At 29.5% G+C, this 22848-nt stretch overlaps 2 protein-coding genes across 2 annotated transcripts; one reads left to right on the top strand and one right to left on the bottom strand.

The window, feature by feature from the left end:
- Nucleotides 1–6770: 6770 nt before the first annotated feature.
- On the top strand, nt 6771–10030 carry LOC100162620 (leucine-rich repeat extensin-like protein 2). Its single transcript, XM_001948091.5, has 2 exons — nt 6771–6925; nt 8037–10030. Exons 1-2 carry the CDS (start codon nt 6908–6910, stop codon nt 9837–9839), a joined length of 1821 nt encoding a protein of 606 aa, XP_001948126.2. The 5' UTR covers nt 6771–6907; the 3' UTR covers nt 9840–10030.
- A 4674-nt stretch (nt 10031–14704) lies between these two features.
- Nucleotides 14705–21630, bottom strand: LOC100164712 (protein cereblon homolog). Its single transcript, XM_016807478.1, has 5 exons — nt 21291–21630; nt 18272–18618; nt 17716–17795; nt 16442–16539; nt 14705–15279 (listed from the first exon to the last, which is right to left on the bottom strand). The coding sequence occupies exons 2-5, from the start codon at nt 18578–18580 to the stop codon at nt 15218–15220; spliced, it is 549 nt and encodes a 182-aa protein (XP_016662967.1). The 5' UTR covers nt 18581–18618; nt 21291–21630; the 3' UTR covers nt 14705–15217.
- Between the last annotated feature and the right edge of the window lie 1218 nt (nt 21631–22848).

Below are 22848 nucleotides of genomic sequence, written 5' to 3'. Positions count from 1 at the left end.
ATATTTTTGTCAATTATTTACTGTCCATGCATTGAATAATGGTCATTATTATCCTATTGCATATTTTTTATTATCAGACAAAAAATTTGAAAGCTATCAAAATGCATTTAATGGATTAATAGAACAATGTAATACATTTAATTTTAATTTTAAGCCCGATGTAATATTCGTAGATTTTGAAACATCTATACACAAGGCAACTCGTTTAACTTGGCCATTGGCTACTATAAAAGGATGCAGGTTCCATCTAGGTCAATCGTGGTGGCGAAAAATACAATCTTTAGGGTTAAGAACGGATTATAAAGACAAAAATAGTGATATAGGAAAGTTTTTAACATATATATTTGGATTATCATTTTTAGAACCTGAAATGGTAGGTGAATGTTTTGCCATTGATTTAGTTTCTATACAACATTCAACGGCTAAAATATAAACATTTTGTGATTATTTAGTAGACACTTATATTGATGATGATTCTGATTTTCCCCCTGAAATATGGGCTACTTGTAGTTCCAGTATGTATTTGACAACGAATGCGTGTGAAAGTTTTCATTCAAAATTCAATTTACTATTTTATACTTCACATCCAAGTATATTTCAATTTTTGGAAATTTTGAAACAATGTCAAACAGATGCTAAAATAAAAATGCGATCTATAGTTTGTAATCGTCGGGAAACAACTAAACAAATTAATAAAAAAAAATTCATACTAACCCAAATTACAAAATTAAAAAACTTGGTAATATCTAATGTTGATTTTGTAAAATAATAAGTTTTAAAAATCTACCTCTAACACTTTAATTATTTTACTATTCATTGACATATTATTTGTATTTCACATCTATTTTTATTGTAAACAATTTATTATTTTAATATTCGACTAAATACCTATTTATTGACAAATTAATTGTATTTCATGTCTATTTTTATTGTAAACAATTTATTATTTGTATGTTTATATACTCTTAAAATTGTATACAAATACATCCATTCAAAAAGTATTTAAAATACAAAGTATACTTGCCATGTATTTAAATACTTTTTATAATTTGTACTTGTTTTATAATAATTTTGAAATACTTTATTATTTGGTGATTATATATATATTAATTATAAGGTATTTTGTGAACCAATGTGTCTTTGGACGCAATCGGGATACTTATATTTGGGATAAAATACGACTAGGTACCTGAATTCGGGCCGCAATCGGGCAACTCCGGAGTTTACATTATCCTAAAATTATCGTCAGTAATGACGTAGTCCTAAAAAAAAAAAGCAGGTAAGCGGATGTCGCTCTGCTGTACAGTAGATCATAAGTGGGTCACTGTACAATAGATTGTATTAAACTTGAACTCAATGATATAATATCATTGTATAAGAAAAACGACTCTGAGCGGAGACGGTTTGTCAGTCTGGATATTTTATATTGTTATTATTTATTATAGCCTGTATTCTGTAAGTAGGTATAGATAGGTATCTATAATGCAGTTATCTCATATAGCTTCATTGTACAAAGATACATTTTTAAATTCGTCACAATTTTTTATTCGTTTCATTGATAATAAACAAAGCATTAGAAATGAAAATCCTGTTTTTAGCGGTTTTTCGTAATTGGTCGGTGGTTTTACCCGTGACATTAAATAACTATTGAGAAAAATGACCTCTTTAAAGTAGGTAGGTCCATCTTGGTCCAATTTTCTAAAAGATAAGATACTATATGTTCAAATCGAAGCACTCCTTCTGGTATAAATTGTATACAGGATTCTTGTATACAGAATAAAAAATAAAAATAATAAACACCATTGTAAAACTACTATTAAAAAAAATAGCTTCTTCACTCCTCTCAGAATCTAAAAATTGTATGAGTACATTCCTTAGCCATAATAATAACGTGGGGGATCTGTTCCACCACTCCTCATTTTTCCATCTGTTTGTCTACATATTATACAATATTATCCAATAAATAATAAATGATATTGAAACTTGTAATTCATAAATAATATTAAAAACGTACTTATGCTAAAATAAACAGAAAATTGCAGTATATATTACCATTGATTATAAAGTACTTAGCATTTAAAATGAATGATATTACTTATAAATATTAAAATAATATAATATATTATAATACTATAATACCTAGTAGATATTATTACAAATTATATAATAATATGTTATATTATAATATATACAAGCAAAATACCACTCACTCACTCATTCATAGCTACATCTCAAAAACTACAAAACGTATGAACTTGAAATTTGGAATAGTGATTCCCCAATGATCTAGATTGCAATAGCCAATAAGGAGAAGTAATGTTAACGAAGAGAAATAATGCTAACGCGGTTTCTCCTCCGTCCCTCGATTAACTCAGAAAAAAAAGGCAATAGCCAATAAGAAAGGATTTTCCGATATTCGACTACATTTTAGAGGCGGAAAAATGTTTATAGTGTACCATTACCTATATGAAAACCTTTTAAAAAAATATTACTTATTTTTAAAACTAACTTAAATAACAGCAGCAGACTTAAGGATATCTGCTGAGCTTTTAAAAAATAAATACAATACAGATTTGGGAACATAATTTCCCAATGAATGTATTAATTTTGGCAGTTATTGAAAAACATTTCCTATTCTCCTTCAAGTATACAAGACATGTTAGTGTTTATAAGAAAAAATGATTTAAACGATATCTTACCTTAGGAGCTATACCCGTATACGTCTTAAAAACGAATAACATATATATTTTATAATTTAATTATAAAGCGAGCTATGGGTATTTTAAAATTGTGAATTATTTTTGAAACTTGCTTTAAAATTTATTAAAATCTAAAAAAAAAACCTATGAGGTTCACTAGATAATAATTTTAACTTTAAATTTTATAAGAGACAAAGCTAAATGTGATCTGCTAAGCGTACAATTTATTAAGAGACTGAGAGAATACATGCAGGTGTAGCATAGGCATAGAATGGAGGGGGGGTATAGCCCCCTTGAAATGTTATTTAGCCCCCCCCTTTCGTAAATTTTTTTTAGTTAAATATTTAGAATATAATATGTCGTTTACCAGAAACATAATAGGCTATAGCCACCCTATATACACAAATAAATAAATTTATCACGCTATTCGCCTATGGGGTGTTGCGTCCTCTTATTGGGATATATTGCTTTAAGAATGTAATTATGCATTCAGTATTAGTAACTTTTCAAACTGATAAATCGTTTTAAACCCAAAACACATAAAATCATACTTAAGATCAAACATAGGCGAAGAAACACTGTCTGCATTAGCAATTATCATTGATAATTATAATAATATAATTGTATTATATATATCAATGCAATTATGAACATAAAGACTGATAATGTCACTACAACAATAAACTATATATATATGTAATGATATATATTTTTAGCTTATCTTTTTTCCTTATTGGATATTATAATTTAGATCTTATATAGGTAGGTGCATTCAATAAAAATATTTACTAAGTAAAATATATTATTTACTGAGTATTTAACGTTAATACGCCATGGCCCATGTACCAGCAACCATGATTTGTGTTATGAGTAGGTACTCGCATAAATAAAAAATTAGGAGGTGGGAACACAATTGAATGGATTCGTCAGACTTCGGTCTCAAGAAATCAAGTCTTAAGACCAGGAAATAAAATCTCTCTTTTTGAAATTTAATAAATTTAAAAATATAGACATAATACTTCAAACATCTAACATATTATTAATAATGCCGAAAACTGCGACCAATTATAGATTTCCAAAAAATCATTACTATTTTTATTAATTTGATTCTTGCTCGACATAGACGATATAAAATAGTTTTTTTGATAAATGATTTTTCTTTTTTTTTTTTTAATTCTATTCGAAAATTCACCGGATGGGGCCCACTCGGTTCCTGAAACTCGATCTGTTTTTTTTATAATAAATCACATTTTTAAAAGAGAGAAAGTAGGTAACTACAAACCACTCTGTTGTACAGTTGTCAGTTGAATATCAAATATCTAATATTGAATGAATTCAATATTATATGCAATAAATTATTGCATACAAAAAGTTATTCGGTGGCTTGGTGTGGCGTGATGTGATTGTATTCACTCACGAAACGTGTTCTAAATGCAAGCATCAGCCGGTGTCACGAATTCCCGAATGGATGACCACTCATATTTTTAGTGTTCCAATCCAACCGTACTCCAGCTAATAGTTGTTACTGCACTTAAAATCAATAAAAATAAAAACTATTCTAAGCGATTAAGCGAAGACTATCTGTCAGCTTACACTACTAAGTATATATTTCATGATATATTAATTATACTTCTACTAAAGTTATATAAATTACTGTTAGTAACTTTTACTATTAGTAATACAATTTTGTTGAAAACATTGCATTTATTATAATACCTATTAATATATATATTTTTTAAATTATTATTAAGATATGCATAATCTGTACTATTTAGCACAATAATGTATGTGGCGACAGAAAAACATATACATGAAAATAGGAATAATTAGAAGTGATTCATTAAAGTGGCACTTAATACCCTATTAATATTTAAATAGGCATAGTACCTATTTATTTATATCATATATTATTGTTATTACATTTTTAGTCAATACCGAATTAATCTAGAATGGTGTGAATAGCCTGTAGCCAATAGCAAAAAATTAAGCTAAGTGTTTTGAAAATTGCATTGTGTATTTAAAATATAATAATATAGGTACGTACAAATTTCTAAATCGATCCTCTTAGTTTATACATCTAACTTCCTGCAAATTAAAACTTCAGATGTCAATAAAAAAAAAGTTTTTAATATAATATAATAATTTATGGTAACCTCATATATTAACCAAAAGATCTAAAAATCATACAATCACAGTTTATTTTACTAGATATTTTAGTTCAAGTTTAGACAAAATTAGATATTTAAACGGAGAATAACGATTTTAATTATTTGTTTATGATTTAAAAATGTTATTCGTGGGTAGATACTTGAAACTTTTGAAGTATGTACCTTGTTTTCGGCAAAAATTAATTAATCTATTGTTTTACTAATAGTAAAATAAATTACTTTAATAGCAATATCATAAAATATACTTGTATATTTGCGTATCATACAATGATTTTATATAATTGAATTCAAATTTAACACATCCATTACAGTGACCCATACGATAATTAATGTAAGTACAGAAAAGCTGTACTCACTTACCCACTTTTTTTCACTTAATTATTAAGAAAAGTTCAGGGATTTTTTTTATTTTTAACCTCCCACGGCTCTCAACTCTCAAATTGATGTTGAAAACCGAAGCATTTTTTCTACTGTGATAGTAATTGTTTTCAGACACAAACAGTAAACACATAACATCAATACATTCATGAATCCGCTCAGAATCTAAAACAATGTGTTACGTCGATAAAATGACAAGTTAATTTTTAATTGGTTTTGAAAAAGCGATGGCATTTGATATTAAATATTTAAATGTATTTTTAATATGTTTTAATATAAATGTAAATACAATGAAATAGCTTTATAAAAATATATTAATACAATTCTGATAAATATATAATATGATTACTATCACACAAAATGTTTACTTACAAATTAAGATATTAAAATAAATTTTTGATAAAATCTTAAAAAGTTTTTAAGAATATTGAACTGTTCACTTATCAGTAGTGTTAATATTTTTTGATTCAATTTGAAATATATACGCAAGCATAAACGTGTTTGTAATAAATTCTAATATACTTTTTCAAATATAGACATATAGTACGTTTGGTAAATATACCACTACTTCAAAAGTATAAAAATTGAGTAGTGAGTATATGACGTTCTAAAAAAATATTTCTATCATTTTAATTACTTAATATTAAAATTATAATAATTTATAGATTAAATAAAAAATAAAATAAAACAAAAAATCGATACTATATATTAAAAACGATTTTATAAGTAGGTTTTGGTAATTTTGCGATTAAAATCGTTATACTTTTTATAACATTTCTAAAATCGTATCATTTTATATAATAATAATGAAAGTGAAATAAAATATGAAATTAACTGCATATATTAATGTACCTATATAGTGTATTTTTGGTAAAAACTCGTAACACTCACGTATTACCCATAAAATATATAATAATATACAATAATATATAATAATCTTTGTTACGAAAAATCAAAATCTACATTATTTAAATTTGTTATGTACATAATTTTTTAAGGAATATTTTATAAAAAGCGGTTAAAAAAATGAACGCAAATTGGCTCGTTTTGCATTCAATATTATCATAATTACCATTTACCGTGTGTATGTATCGGAGTACCTACCTCCTATTCTATGACACTGCAATGACAATGATGAAGGAGCAAAATGTCTGCGAGTCAATCGATGTGGGATGGGATACATTTTAATGGCCGAAGGTCGCCGATTTTGCAGAATCCATATCATAATATAATAATATTACGGTTATGCAACCCTTGGATGAGCATATGGGCAACCGGTTTTTGGACATAAGAAGACCAAACAAAAAACAAATACAGGTGAAAAAAACACGTATAATACGAATTTACAATTATTTAAAACCAAATACATTTATTATGATAAAAAATCGATAAAAAATTGTAATAAAAAAACCTTGGAACGGATATCGAATATTTAACGCGGTAGGAGGGGTTTTTCATGATAGATATCCATAAAAAATTCTCCCATCCCGGATTACTGGTTTTTTGACAAATTTTTTTCTGCAGAAGACCATCCAATACATTGTAGTGCCCGCGCGCGTACCTATATATAGTAAACGCCGGCGTCCAGTAAAGTATCCAGTCAATCGGCAGCTACAGGGCTGAACAGTAACAACAGACCAGAAGGCAGAAGCGACAAGCATTATGGCTTCCAGTGCTATGGTGAGAACGAACGAGACTATTTTTTTTATATACTTATTATGCTTTTATAGTTATATAGTTAAACGAATTGTATACCTCTTTCTTACTATAATATAAAATAACGTAAAATTATGAACGTTATAGTAACGATCCAATTTTATTAATTTAAAAATGATATGATCATAATATAATAGTACCTAGGTATACTTAGCATAACTTCGAATCCAAGTATTCCTTGTTTAATATACTTATTTGATAAATATTTACGTTTAAACATCGTCTTGATATAAAATTAGTTATATTCCACTTCATGTTTCAATCGATAGTTCAATCGCTGTAAAGTGTACCAAGATGTTATACATTTTTCGAGACAAATTGACGTGTTTAAAAATGTTTTCACTATTCTTCCTTCATAATTATTATTAATATCTGTGAAAATAAACATAAAAAATTTAATAGTTAGCAACAAAATATTTTTCTTAATGCACTTATATAGGTAGGTAGGTACACATACTAAAAATATAATATAATATTTTTGAAAACTTTAAATTATTATATTATTTAGTTATTATAATTATTATTATGATAATATTATTATGTTTTAACTGCAGATATAATTAATATTTATGATACGATTATAGTTTAAAGATATATGCAAATGATAAACTAGTCAAGTTATAAATTTATTAAAATTAATTGAAAAATACAAACTTTATTCCAGATATTTAAAATTGCACTTGCATAGAATAATATAAATAACTATATGCAGGTGTAGTTACATTAGGGACAAGTAGAATATACTTTTAAGGCCAAAAGAACAAAATGAATTATTAAAATAATTATCAAAAAATATTTGATGTTATTATAAAATGCTCAAATTCATTATTTTAAATATGTCTTAAAATGTTTAAAATGTTAAAAAGAAAGGTTTTATTGTAATTTATTATAATAAATTAAATACCTACTTATTATATAAGTACCTACCTATTTATTATATTATGCCAATATATTGAGTAATCGTAGTTGTACACAAAATTATATTTTATTTCAATATTTTTTTCTGATTTCGATATAATACGAAAATAATTAATAACTATTAGTGTATAATGGTAACAATCATTCTTTTTTTCAGATTCAGATAGCTCTTCTAGGACTCCTAGTTGTGTCCACCGCATTTGCCGACGTCAAGAACGAGAAGAAAAGAGACACCATATTCAACCCATTCTCATTTGGAGCCAAGACTTTTGGCCCATCAACCCCAGCCCCGTTTACGTTTGGTAGCTCGTTCTCGACGACTGCTGCTCCATTCAAATCCATTTCTTACAGCTCTACACCAGCTCCATTCGCATTCGGCAGCTCTTTTGGCAATTCTTTCGGCAACTCTTTTGCGTCGAATGCCTACTCCAACGCTGTCGCAGCTCAGTCCTTCGACTCTGCTTCGTTCATTGGATCGTCCACACCCGCTCCATTCTACGATGGCTCTTTCGGTTCATCTACTCCGGCAGCTTTAATCGGATCATCGACCCCAGCACCTTTCGTGTCTGGCGCCGCTGTCTCTGGTGCTGCATTATCCGACGCGAGCTTTGCGTATTCTTCCACCCCCGCAGTTTTAGTGGGCGGAGCTTCACCAGTTGTGTCATCCACCCCAGAACCCGTCCTTCTGAACAGATCACCAGCTTTCGCTACGTCATACGGTTCATACTATTCTGGAGCTTTTGCCCCATCTTACTCTCAAGGCGCAATAGTCAAGTCTGACGCAATTAGCCATGATGCAGTTGAAATACCAGCAGTAGCTAACGCCCCTGCACCTCATCACGAAGTTACCATCGCTAAAGAAGTTCCAGTTCCATACTACGTCCAAGTTGAAAAGAGAGTTCCATACCCCGTTGTGGTTCGTGTGCCACATCCATACCAAGTAACTGTAGAAAAACACGTGCCATACGCTGTGCAAGTTAATGTAGACCGTCCAATTCACGTTCCTCAACCGTACCCAGTCGAAGTTGAGAAGAGAGTGCCATACCCAGTTGAAAAGCCAGTACCTTATGAAGTGAAAGTCCCAGTCGACAGACCATACGCAGTTCCAGTTCCAGTTGAGAAACCCGTTCCATACGCAGTTGAAAAACCAGTCCCATACCCAGTGCGAGTAAATGTTGACAGGCCATACCCCGTAGAAAAGCCAGTACCATACCCATACCCCGTCGAAAAACCAGTGCTATATGCCGTAGAAAAAGCCGTGCCATACCCAGTAGAAAAATTAGTCCCATATGCCGTTGAGAAGAAGGTTCCATACCCAGTCAGGTACGATGTACCAGTCAAAGTACCAGTTCCAGTAGAAGTTAAAGTACCAGTATCTGTGGACAGACCAGTCCCATATCCAGTAGAAAAGAGAGTGCCATACCCAGTTCAAGTTCCAGTTGAAGTTAAGGTCCCAGTCCCGGTTGCAGCTCCGGCTCAACGTTTCGCCACTGTCCACTATTATCAACAATCTCCGGTCGCTTTAGGATATGAATCCAGTGCTCTATATGGCCAATCTGGTTACAAAACATTCTCATCTGGTTTAGCTCAAGGTTCTGGCAGTGCATTCTACAGCTCTACTCCAGCGTCTGCTGGTGCATTCTACAGCTCTACAGCTAGCCCAATTAGCACATACAGTTCAACTGTCAGCCCGGCTGGATTCTACGGCTCAAACGTCGCCCAAGAAGGTTTCGTTGGTTCATCCGCAGCTCCATTCAACTTCGGCCAACAATCTTTCTTTGGATCTTCGACACCAGCTCCATTAAACACTTTCTCCGCTGATTCAGCATCATCTGATGCATCATCTCTATTCCAGTCCAAAACCATTGGATCTGAAGGTGATGAGGAAGTCGCCATTGGAAGTGCATCTTTGAAGTCACAGGAATTGAAAGCAAACAACTTTGACGTTGTCAAGAAATAAATCGTTAAAATTATAAGTGTATCTGATATGGAATTTTCAATATTTTTAATGTTCACAGAATAATGGCAAAACGTTCTATATATATTTTTTTAAGAAAATATTTTGTTTCGCAGATAAACGATTTCAACTTTTAATCTGTAATTAATATTATTAAAATTATAAATAAAAAAACAATATGTGCAATTAATCAATTTAATGTATTATTTATTTCATATTATTCAACACTACCTATATATGATCACAATAAAACAGTATTGTTTGTAATCAATATAAATTAGTAAATAGTGTGTACCTAATGAAAAATTAGTCTACAGAAAAGTAAAAAATATATTTTCATTGCTCTTCAATTTTAAGTAGTACCTAAGTACATAGCCACATAGATAGCCATTGCCCATTACCGTGTTAGAAACAAAATTATCGTAATACTAATACATACAGATTATAGATGAATATCTATATATAGGTATTTATATTTATATAAGAAATGTTGTTTTAAGACAATTAAAATTTATGTAAATTATGTAGGTACTATGTACAGTATAATACATGACATGTTGTCAAGAAATTGATTGTCAAACACTTGAGTTTATCTAATATGAAATTTTCATTATTTACATAATATCCGCTGAATAATGGAAAAAATATGTGCTATATATAGTGTATCTAGTCCCTATGGCCTATACCTACCATTAACTAAGATAGTTATCAGATTAGAATTAGGTTTTATATTAGGTTTTATCATCAATCATCAGTATTCATCACATTGATATATCGATTTTTACATTATTATAAAAGGATTATTTAGGTAAGCGACGTTTTTCTAGGTTTTCAGTAGAGTCAAAATCATTTTTTTTTACACATCTGCAAGTATCATGTAAATCCTACATTTAAAAATGCAATATCTCTTTACATAATTATCACAAAATAGTAAGACTTTTACCACCAGGATAGAACTTATCTCCTACTATCCATCGTTGACAAAAAAAAAAAAAAAAATCGAAAATGTAAAGTTTTTACGAACTTAAGTGCTGTGCCGATACCTGTTGCCGGCCATTTCCGTACGTATTTAACTTGTTTTTGAATTTTGCGGTGCAAGAATGTCCGAGCAATTTTCACAATTAAGCCATATAGTTTACGCCGTAAATAAACTTTATACGGCATCGGTAAAAAATTTTTTTCGAACTTGCAGAGTTTATCGATACCTGTTACTTTACAAAATACCTAAGTCAAAACTGTAACGCGTTATACCTACAATTGAAATTACTTATCAGAAGTATTTATTCCATTACATTTTCGTTACTTGGAAATAATTCTAATGAAAGTACGTAACGCGTTAGTGAGTTACAAACAAAATAACACTGTTACAGTAACGCGTTCCTTTCGTAGTTTCGTTACGTTACTACCCGACACTGGAAACACTGAATTTAAATTCACACCCTTGGACCCAGGCTATAAGTTATAAGCTTATAAAATCCTAATGCAGTACTTAGTCTTGTAATTTGTATACAATATCAAGTTGATTAGTTGACTTATTCGTTGCACCTTGTACAAAGTGCTATTAATGTCGCACTTTTACGTTGCTATCGGATTTTTAAAACTTTTAACCGAAAAATATTTTCGAAATTTTCGAAATTTTGAAGAATTTTGTCTAAATTTGAACTTTGAATGCATATAAAAAATAATCATTCCATTTTTAATATTTTTGAACTTACATTAATGAAACTTATAAGGAACCTTGTATTAAATTGTCAAGCTTTTTTATTAAGTGAAAAAGTTTTCATCGAGAATAATTAAAAAAAAAATTATTAATTTCCAAAAACTTCTCAAGACTATAACTAGCTTAAAAATATTCAACATTTTTTGAAGTTGTTACCATTCATTGAAAATGGTAATATAAATATTTGGTGAACATGTCAAAGGTACGATTATTAGTTTTTGAGTTAGGTACAGGAAAAAAAATAAAATCAACTTTTCAAAAATTCGTTTTGTATAAAAATTACCACTTTTTTTGTTTTCTTGACGCTTTCTAAAACAGTAAAACTACTTGGAATTTTCAATTTTGATCTCCTAAAAGTACCAACTAGATTCACTTTTCTATCAGAAAAAATACTGATTTCGAAAATTGGAGCATTTTTATTATCCAAAGTGTTGCTGACGGACAAAAAAAACACACACATCATTGTAAAATCAATACATTCTTTCACTCCGCCCAGAATCTAAAATGTAATATAATTTAGATGGGGATTACCTCCCCCTTTTTGTACGTTCTTATGTGCTTATATAAAAGTATAAATCATAAGCGGGACCCTGGGTTCGCATTTAGAGGTTTCACCCCATCGAAATTTCGATCGCTACGATCCAGATTTTATATCCCAATATCATAATGGTCCACTTAGCAAAATTGAAACATAGAATAAGACCCAAAGATGACAACGTCATGTATAATATTACTTATTATAATATATAGTCACGGACATAAGAGGAACACGTATATAGGTACATCTACTCTACGTTAAGGCCTCAACTATAAGAGCTTACATTTATTTAAGCATTTTAAATGTTAAATATTACATTATTTAGTAAGCGACTGAACGGATATTGCTTAAACTAAATAATGAGTAATACCTTATGTCATCTATGATAGGCTATAAATTATAATCCAGAGGTATTCAAATTATGCGTCATGGCAATCAGAGGCGTCGCGGGAGTTGCGAAGACGTGAGTCCCGTCAATAAGAACCGATAACCAAATTTAATGTAATATATTAAGATAAATATTATCAAATAAATATATTTACATACATGTTATAAACATTATTTTTTTTTGTCAGTAATAATTTGGGAGCCGTCAAAATATTGTGAAGACACAAAGGAGTCGTGCCGTCGTGGGGTGATAAAGATTGAATACCTCTGCTGACTGCCATAGTATAATCTATATGTATATGTGATGTTTTCGTAGCAGTTCTGTCAGCACTACGTAGACGTCGATTGACACTTGGCAGTTGGCAGTCAACGAAATACTAACAGATGAATCAGTAATAGGTTGGTACATTATTATTATTTTTTTTTATTAGATCGAATCAAATTTACATAATATGGTAAAATGAATTACGTATACAAATTGTATTCATTAATTGAACCCCTTTGCTTGTGGTGGGGTAGATGAAATTAATATTACCTATCTTATTATAACAATTGTTTATAATTTGTCCGATTTTGTCGAACAAATAGTAATCGAAATCAATTTAAGGACAAGGCAGGTCGCAGGTAGTTTACAATAATATGCTTATTTATTTCAACACGTGTTTTTTGCAATATAATTAGGCTATTTTTGTCTATGATATTGTTAAATTATTTTAGATATTATGGTAATAAATATTGTATCAAGATAAAAAAAAAATAAATGGAAATTAGATTGTGAGTAAAGCGATCAGTTTTTTTTTCGGTTATCTACCTATAGGTATGGACTAGTCAAAACTTTTGTCCTCTCTTCTAAAAACTGAAATTACGGTCTGTCTTATTGTATACCTAATTTTAAACCCACTTAATAGAATATACTTTATTGATATTGATTGATTGATTGATATTAGAATTGAAAACGGTCGTCAGTCGGTCCTAAATATAGTGATAAAATGTTGGGTTTTTATGTACCAAATCCTAATCGGATTTTTAAGTAGGACGTCTTAAATTCTTTATAATTTAAAACTGTGAATTTTATTTGGACATATTCGTACAAATAAGTTGTGTTGGACTTATACTTATTATATTTGAGAATCTTATTTATGAATTATTCACACTTTCCCCATTGATATTATTAAACCATAAAGAAAGTCTGACTTGTACACAGCACGATCAATGAAATACTATTTTTCAGATCACAAATCACATAATTATGTATTTATGTGATAATATTAGTATGCCAGTATCTTATTTTTTTTTTACAATCCATATTAATGTACCTTATCCAATACAAAGTTGAGATGTTAGAATCAATGTATACAAATTTTCATTTATTATATTTTTTACCAAAATGTATTCATTTTTTAATATTTTAATTATATAATATATTATTTATATGGGGCGCATAAAAATTTATTAATTGATTAACTAACAAAAATTGGAGACTCATTATAATTCACGGGCCACTAAATCATGTTTAAGGGTTCATTAGATTACTATTGATTCAATATGTTAACTGATTGTTTATGCAACCTTGTGCAACATGTCGTAAAAATTAATAGTTCAAGAAATATGATCACCACATTTGAATAGTTAAAATTCATCAACATTTTTCATGTTTAGATATATATCTATAATGTTTAAACACATTTTATTGATTCAAACAAATAATTAGAAATATAAGCAACCAAATCCAACACATTTCATCTATGCAGTTCAAAGAGCGATTTTATTAAATTTTTTTTCTATATTTGTTCATTGAAACGACCCCAAGGTCTTTGACAATGCTTATCACAAGTGGGTAGTAGGGAGATCATGTGATCTATTTATCTATGTATATATCACTATATGCATGATACTACCCCCCTTCTCCAAGAGGAGACATATGCGGTCTTCACTTCCAGTGGAGTGGGACCTAGTTGGAAACCGGATGATGCAATCGGACGACAGAACGGGAAAATGGTGACTGCGTAGAATCACACACATTTTTTGCACTTTGCTATGAATCGAACCAATGACTGTGTGAGTCGTAGTCAACTGTGTGACCACTGCGCCACTCCGGCCCAATTTTATTAAATAAAAAAATTATTATAATGCAATCACTGGTGGACATTGCATGCGTACAAGTCAGGAGTAATGTTAATATAATACAGAACATTTTAATTGAAAAAAATCATCTTGGTCACATAAATTTAAAAAAAATTTATTTATATTTATTAAGTCCCAAAACGTTAATTTTTGAAAGTAAATAATTATTATAATAGATTTTGTAATAAAATCATTTAAAGATATAAATTATTATACAAGTCAGAACCACTGGATAATACAATTCACACATGCATACTGTAAATAATTTATCTTATCTCCTATAATCATTATTATAACCACAATTTCGTTTATTATGATGAGAATAATGCGAATGTCTATCACTCCTATCTTCCCATTTTCTTTTATTATCTCTTCTACGATTCCAGAATGGTCTATATGAAAGAACTAATGGAGGAGTTGTAAATCCAAGTTTTACTGTAGCAACATAATCTTCATCGTCATCTGTGTATCGACTTTTAAACTCCTCTTCAAATTGCAATAACTTTTCTTTCTGACTCTCTGTTGGTGGTTCATCAACAAGTGTTTTAGGGTAATTAATAATTATTTCATAATTGTTGTCAGTTGAATTTTGATTGCCTGGAGATGACATTTTTAATCTGAGATATCTTCTATTGTAGAAAAATGTTTTGGCACCACAATCAACGAGTCAGCATCTTAAACAAAAACCAACATTAAAGTGAGTTTAAAGATATTATATAGAATGAGAAATTAAATTAAAATTAGTGGATATTAAAGAGAACTATAACTGATAGTAAATAATACATGAATGCTAATGTATTAATAATACTAAAAATTAAAATATTAAAACATTTTTCTCTGGGCAGCGTCGGCGCATTAGATATTGAAATTTATCCTCCTAAAATGTAATCCCCTTTATATTAATATGTTTTCGGCAGTAATGAAATGTATTTTTATTAATCTACCTATTAATTTACTAAGTATTACTTTAATTCACCTTTAGCATATTGTTGACATTGATACATGATATTAATTATACCTAATTTTTAAGGAATTACAAGTTTTTTTTTTAAAACAAAATGATTTATAATAGTTAATTATTATTATAGCAATAACTAAGCATACTGCAGTCATAATATAATCAGTAGAGTGCATACTGCACAATAGCCCAATATTTTATTTCAGGGGTCGCCAACCGACAGACCCAAATCCGCATCGCCAAGCTAATCAGTGTTTTGAAAATAAAATATTTAATATATTAGTTTAATTTATTTTTCATTGATTTGAATTTACTGATTAAGGTAATTAAATACAATTTATATATATATTTTTTTCTTTTGGTGTTATTCATAACAGCTTATAATAGTCATACATAAATACTAACACTAACCGTGATGCCAAAGCGTATCTCAAATTTGGTCGTAAAAAAATGTGGGAGACCCCTGTCTTATTTTAGATGTGGTTAGAAATTAATAATAAGGTTTGAGCCCAAAATGTATACAATAATAGAATATAATTAACTATATAAAAACGAAACTTACAGTTTATTGTATTATATTATGTTGAACTATGATTAAAATTTAATTAATTAAGGATAATTTATTAATATATATATTTTTAAAAGAATTGTAAAACTTAAAAATTGGCAATATAGATACAGTTTTTTTTTTCTCAAAACTATAGATACAATTTTAAATAATTTGAATTAGAAAAATGAAAAAAATGAATGCCTTTAATATAGAATATCTTTTATATAAGCAGGTCAACAAAATATCAAAAATATTTAAGTACCAACTGAGTACTGGTTATTAGAGTTTTTCATTTTTAATTCACTAACAATCAACAAATTAAACTCACGTAGTTCGTTAATAATACTTGAGATGATGACAACATAAAACCCTTCTTTTGATGGGTATATTTTATCACTAGTAGCCAAATGTAAAGGTTCAAACATCCTATAACATAACATAGTTCATACAATACATACATTTATCAATATATTACGTGTATTAAATAACTAGTAGCAGTGCTTGAATTGAGAGGGGTCGGAGTCCCCTTTCATTGTAGGAAATATGTATGGGTTCTAATTATATCCAAATCAATAAGATATTTCAGTATTCAAGTTACACAAATATTTTTTACACTTTTACATCCCATTTTTAATTTTTTCCCAATTCAAGCATCTACTAGTTACCTAGTAGTAATAACTAAATAGTAATTAAATATTAGAAAAAAATTGACTTAGTGAAAAGCCACTCTTAAATATCAAATAAAACGTACGACGGTAGGATCTATAAATGTATACCAATTGATAAGGTACTATTGCACATTTGAAAATAATTTGTTATTACTATAGTATTTTAAATTATTATATTTTGACATGGTAAAGTAAAAGTAAATTTTACTAGATAACTGTTAATTAACTGGGAAAGTATACTGCCATTACTAGACTTGAAATTTTAAGCTCTAAAAAACAAGGAAATATTTGACTTCGTATTTTTTTTATATACAAAATATACACTGCCCATAATTACCCAAATAATTTGATGTATGAACCACTTTAAAAAAAATATATATTCTGATGCTTTATATTGTTTTTGATATTTTAACTAACATTTATAAATATAAAGTTTATAAACCTTTTTTTATCAGATATATAAAATATAGAAAGTGTAAATTCTTTTTAAGTTGACGATTGTAAATTAATTTTTAATTTTTAATGTTAATATTGCTTTTGAATGGCATTGAAATATTATTATTTTATTAACAAAATATGAACTATAGTCCGGGCAACTGGCCGGTGACCCCCGTGATCCCGCCCGCCCAGAAATGGCCACTAGAATCGCGCCGGTCACCGGCCAGTTTTTGTTGCGCGGACTATAGTAAAATACAGCCCAATCACTAAAAAATTATTAAAATATATAAAAATAACAACAATTTTTCAATTTGTGAAGAATGTGTTATGAAAGAAATGTTTGAACCAGATTTGGAATATTCTGGTTCCAAAGTAATATACAAATACATTTTGAACACTAATTATTATCATTTTATAATAATATAACAATATCTTATAGATTGTGTTGGTATAAATAAATAAATAAAATGTTTAGATATACACTCTATAAACTTACCATCCAATATGACGTCCACATTTAGCACATACACAAACTTTCCAAACGTAACCAGGAAACCATGAATCTTCAGTCTGCCACTATCAATAAAATATAAATACACTATTATTTATTGCATATAATAAAAATATTATTTCAAAGTGACTTGGCAGTTAAAACAATTTAAGAGAATGTCTATGTTAAATATAATATTTATACTAATATGTAATTTAGATCAGTGATATAAATAGAGGTCAGAATTTTTTTTGAACTCAAATGACTTTGGGTCATATTCAAAAATCAAAAAAAGTTTTTCAGGCCAAGTCGAACAGAAGTTAAAAATTTTATTAGAACTTATTTTATCTTATCGGTAAGTATAAAAACAATTAAATTATTTTATAGATATAGAATGGATACATTCAAGAAGATATATAAATATAAAATAATCAATTAAATTATCATATTGGAGGGGGTTGTATGAAATATCAAGAGGGAGGATGAGGCTAGCCAGCTGCCAGTGGCCGACCACTGATTTATAATAAATATAAAAGTTAAAAAAATTTAGTATTTGACTTACATTTCCTTTTCCAACACACAAAGTTTTAGATAGTGTAAGAATTTCAAATTGTGAATGCAATGAGTTCTTTACAGTTTGGACTTTGACATCTTTTAAACCAAATAATGGAGATATACGGCTTTCTGAAGCAGCTGGACTGTCAATTGATATCAGTGATGATAATGGTGAAATATCTGTACCGCAGTGCCGGCAAAGAAAATAGTCGTTGACCGTTTTTGATAAGTCTCCAGAGTGAATATCAGTGTCCTGAAACCTGGCTGAGTTCCCATATGCCAGACAGACAAATAAAATAACCACAGCAAACACCATTAGACGGATACATTGAAATTTCAATGAAAAACTATAAACTTGAATTAAAAAATAAAAAAACAATTAATAAATTGAAGGATTTAAAACCAGTATAAAATTAACCAGATGAAATCTTGGTTTTTTTTATTATCTAATACCATAACCAAGACCTATTAAACTGGTTTATTAGCTTTTGGTCTTGGTTAGTGTTAGAAAATAGAAAAACATAGGTTTTACTAGGTTTGTTAAAAAATAATTTCCAAAAACCAGTTTTAGGTCTTGATAAATTGCATGCATGAAAAAACATTTTAATTCCAGTAATATAAATATTTATTAAGAGTGTGAACAACAATATTAAAATCTATAAAGTTGAATGTATAGACAATATAAGTACCTAAGTCAAGAATGAAGTAACCAACTGGATAGACACATAGAACTGGATACATTTTAAGAGTATACCTATCAGAGTATTATTTTTTTCTTTCTCTGGCCCATAAATATTAACTTGCTTTCAGCAGGATCAATCTTGTGTTGTTACTCACTTTGTTAACGTTAAGATTAGAGTATATTTCCCTTATATAAAACTTAAAGCTGGGGCTTGGTGTGGAAAGGTGGTTGGCCACAGTCACTAACGTGTACTGAGGTCAAGTATCGGCCAGCATTGTTAGCTCCTAGATAGGTGACCACCCAGGTTTGTAGTGAAGAATCCTCGCCTCATATACACATGTTCCATCCCAAACATGCCCCCCCCCCCCCCCACTCAGTAAAAACCAGCTAATAACCAGTGTTGTGAAGTATTTTAGTAAAAGTATTCAAATACCTAATGTTTTCTGTATTGAATGCTTCTTTAAATACATTTTATTTTGAAGTATTTGAATATCTAGTATTTTAATACTTTTGATCATATTATATTGTAGGGAAATTTATCGAAAGAATCACATTACTCTAATTTTCAACACAACGAAAAATAAATAAAATATAAATCATATAAATGATAAATCCAATTATTTTCATTATTATTAGTAATCATTAATTTCAAATGTGTTAACAAATTTGTCTATGTGTATGCAGCACAGTGAGATAATTGTTATATTATCATTAACCTAGTAACATAGTTTTTAGGGTTCCATACGGTAAAACGGGACCCTATTACTAAGGTTCCGCTGTCCGTCCGTTCGTCTGTCACCAGGCTGTATCTCATGAACCATGAAAGTCAGAAAGTTGAAATTTTCACAGATTATGTATTTCTGTTGCCGCTATAACAACAAATACTAAAAATCATAGAATATATTATATAAGCAGTGTTGCCAACTTGTTTATAGATGATAGTACGAAACCCTTTGTGCACAGGTCCGACTCGCACTTGACCGGTTTTTTATTTAAATAATAATAATAAGTATTTCAGATTAAGCAATGGATAAAAAAAGGTTGAAAAATACGATGGCAAGATGAGAAAAAAACAAAACCTGGAGCTCACTCTAGAAAATCCATCCCAAAAATATTTAGAGAACGATTATGTTAATAAACAATTGTACCACCATAGTTCACAACATGCACTTTCTTTTCATGTATTATTGTGAGCAGTATACTGTCAACAATAATGTTATTTTAATTAGTGAGTGAATTGATTGTTAAGTGAAGCATTAACAAAATATTACAAATTTAATCTATACTTGACATACTTGTATTGGTTAGAATATTTTCAAATTTTAAATTACCGTGTTTCAAATTCATTGTTAAAAATACTTTTACTAAATTATAGAACAATTACTTCAATTACTAAAATGTATTTCTTATCATATTTCTTATGATTAATTTTTGTTCATACCTATCTATATATTACAAAAGGACACATCATACATTTTTTGATATCCTAGATGAACAACATATTATGGTTGTACTCAAATGATATGTTTATACATACATTTAAAATGATTTATCGGCGATATTTAGACATTTTTAGGAAATTAAATGGTTTACATTTTACATCTAGGTTTATATTATGACTAAATCATTTTTAAAAAATTGTGCACTTAAAAAAAATTATGTCAACCAATTTGAAGTAGACAATGAAATGTGCCCATTATTGATACAATAAAAACTATTTTTTTTATTAGGTACCTACTACCAATGATAATAAATAAAGTATTTATAATCAATGCTACCAATTAAATTTTAATATTTTATATCTAGGAAATAGTTCAATTGTTTTTACATCCTAAACTATTGGTTTGCCTTAGTGCCTAATATTTATTCATAGTAAAGAACAATCGGTTTTGTAAAGAATATTTTAACTGTATTTCAACAAATTAAATAATTGTTTAAGGCTAGGTATACCTAACTCTTATAATAAAAATAATAATTAGCAAAATAAAAACAATTTTTTATAAATAGTATCTAGATATTTTTAAAAAGGTGTTGATACATACAATAAATGTGGTCTATAGTTTTAATAGTATTTTACCTAACACAAAATATCCAAATTTGTTTCTATAGTATAATAAAAAGTTCTAAATTGGATTATTTTGAAGTTGCTATTGCATCAATATTTGTCAACTACACAATATGTTTTAAGTTTTAACTTTATCAGGTACCATCATTTATAATAGTTTAATATCACATTCTCTGAATTCCACACGCAAACTCAGTACTTGCGATTGCGTGATTCTAAATAAAATTATGAATCCGTAATCGAAACATGGTCCGTCATACACATTTCGTGAACACTTACCTTTGACCGGAAACACGCTGAGAAGTAGGAAAAATCAGTCGCGACGGCAACGCATGCGACGTTTGTTGAACAAAATCGTTCTTTGATTTGATCAGCGTCTATTATATAATAGTATTATTATTGTTAAGTTGTGGCAGCGAACAACAGAATAAATAAAACAACATATCAACACTAAAATATTGAATTAAATAATATTAATTATTATTGTGATAAATATGTATATCGTGTATGCATAACAACATAAATTATAAATTTATCGAGTACAGTAAAGTTTGTTGTGCATGGACAATAATACAAAATATAATCGTCATCGGCTGATCGGGAGTCGGTACTCCGCGCCCGCGCGTTATCATTACCATTCGCGCCGGCTTATATAGTCTTTGGACTCTGCGGCCCGCGCATCGTTGGCCATTGCATCACACTATCCCAGTATTCCACCCACAACGCACCCGGCACTCGCCACTCAGCTTATTATAGTGTCTTAGCAGTTGTAAGTTGGCAAATAGCACTTAACAGTGAGTTGTAGTTTGTTGCGTGTGAGTATGCGATAAAAATTTGTCACAGTCGATAAATTGTATTGCTTATGCCGCATGCGAGGATTAGTCGTATGATTTCAAGAATCGGCCCCCTGAGCACTCGGCAGTTCAGACTTCAGGGCGGTAAGCCCGTTTAGGCGTTCAGCACTTAAAGCTCAACAGTTGAACAGTCATTTGTTAGACGTTATCAGTTGTCCCCACTTGACCTTCCTATTCGAAAATTGAAATAATTGATCCTATATTACGCATTTCGAGCAATAGAAATAAACAACTGACGAAACTTTAAAGTTTAAACTATTATTTATTTAATTGAAAAAAGTGTATATATTAAAAAAAAAAAATTTAAATCAAGTTTTTTTATATAGATCGCACTATTTTCCACTCAAGTTGTCTTGGAGGGTTTCCCGGAATAAAATTGTTGGAGTAGATTTTTATTTTTCACCATCCCCAAAACATTATGTTTGATTTTTAAGGATCCCAATTCCCGTGGAAGTCCGAAAAGTATTAACTAAAGTAATAAACCCGTTTGCTATAACCACTATGTAGAGAAAATATCTTCTTGTTAAATGTTAAAAGCTATGCGATAATATGTATATGTAGTTAAAAGGAGCTTCAAAGTAACTTTGGGAACTTATAGTGGCTTACGTCTTCAACAGTTCAACTTTGGAGTTGAAGCATGATAGGTACAACAGACAGTTGTAGTTACTGCAGTGCCGTGCTAACTCTTATTGGTGCCCCAGGGGCCAGGGCAATGATATTTGGCGCCCCTAATAAACATACATATTTAAACATTTGCCGCCCTTTAAAATTGAACAAGTTTGCCACCCCCTTCGTTCTGAGTTACCGTCTAGTGATATTACAAATTACGATAAGGATAAAGATTACCCACGGATTTTTATCACTGTCGGCGTTGTTGTGCAAGGTCTTTGGCACCAATCAGCTGAACGGCGAAGTTGTTTTTGTGTTTGATTTTCTATCTTCCGTTCGGTCGCCTGTCTCGGTCGCCTGTCTCGCTCGCACAC

This window comes from Acyrthosiphon pisum, chromosome A1 (assembly GCF_005508785.2).
Source record: "Acyrthosiphon pisum isolate AL4f chromosome A1, pea_aphid_22Mar2018_4r6ur, whole genome shotgun sequence".
Lineage (NCBI taxonomy): Eukaryota > Metazoa > Arthropoda > Insecta > Hemiptera > Aphididae > Acyrthosiphon > Acyrthosiphon pisum.
The sequence above is the reverse complement of the archived record's forward strand: the minus strand, read 5'-3'. Positions and strand labels throughout refer to the sequence as shown.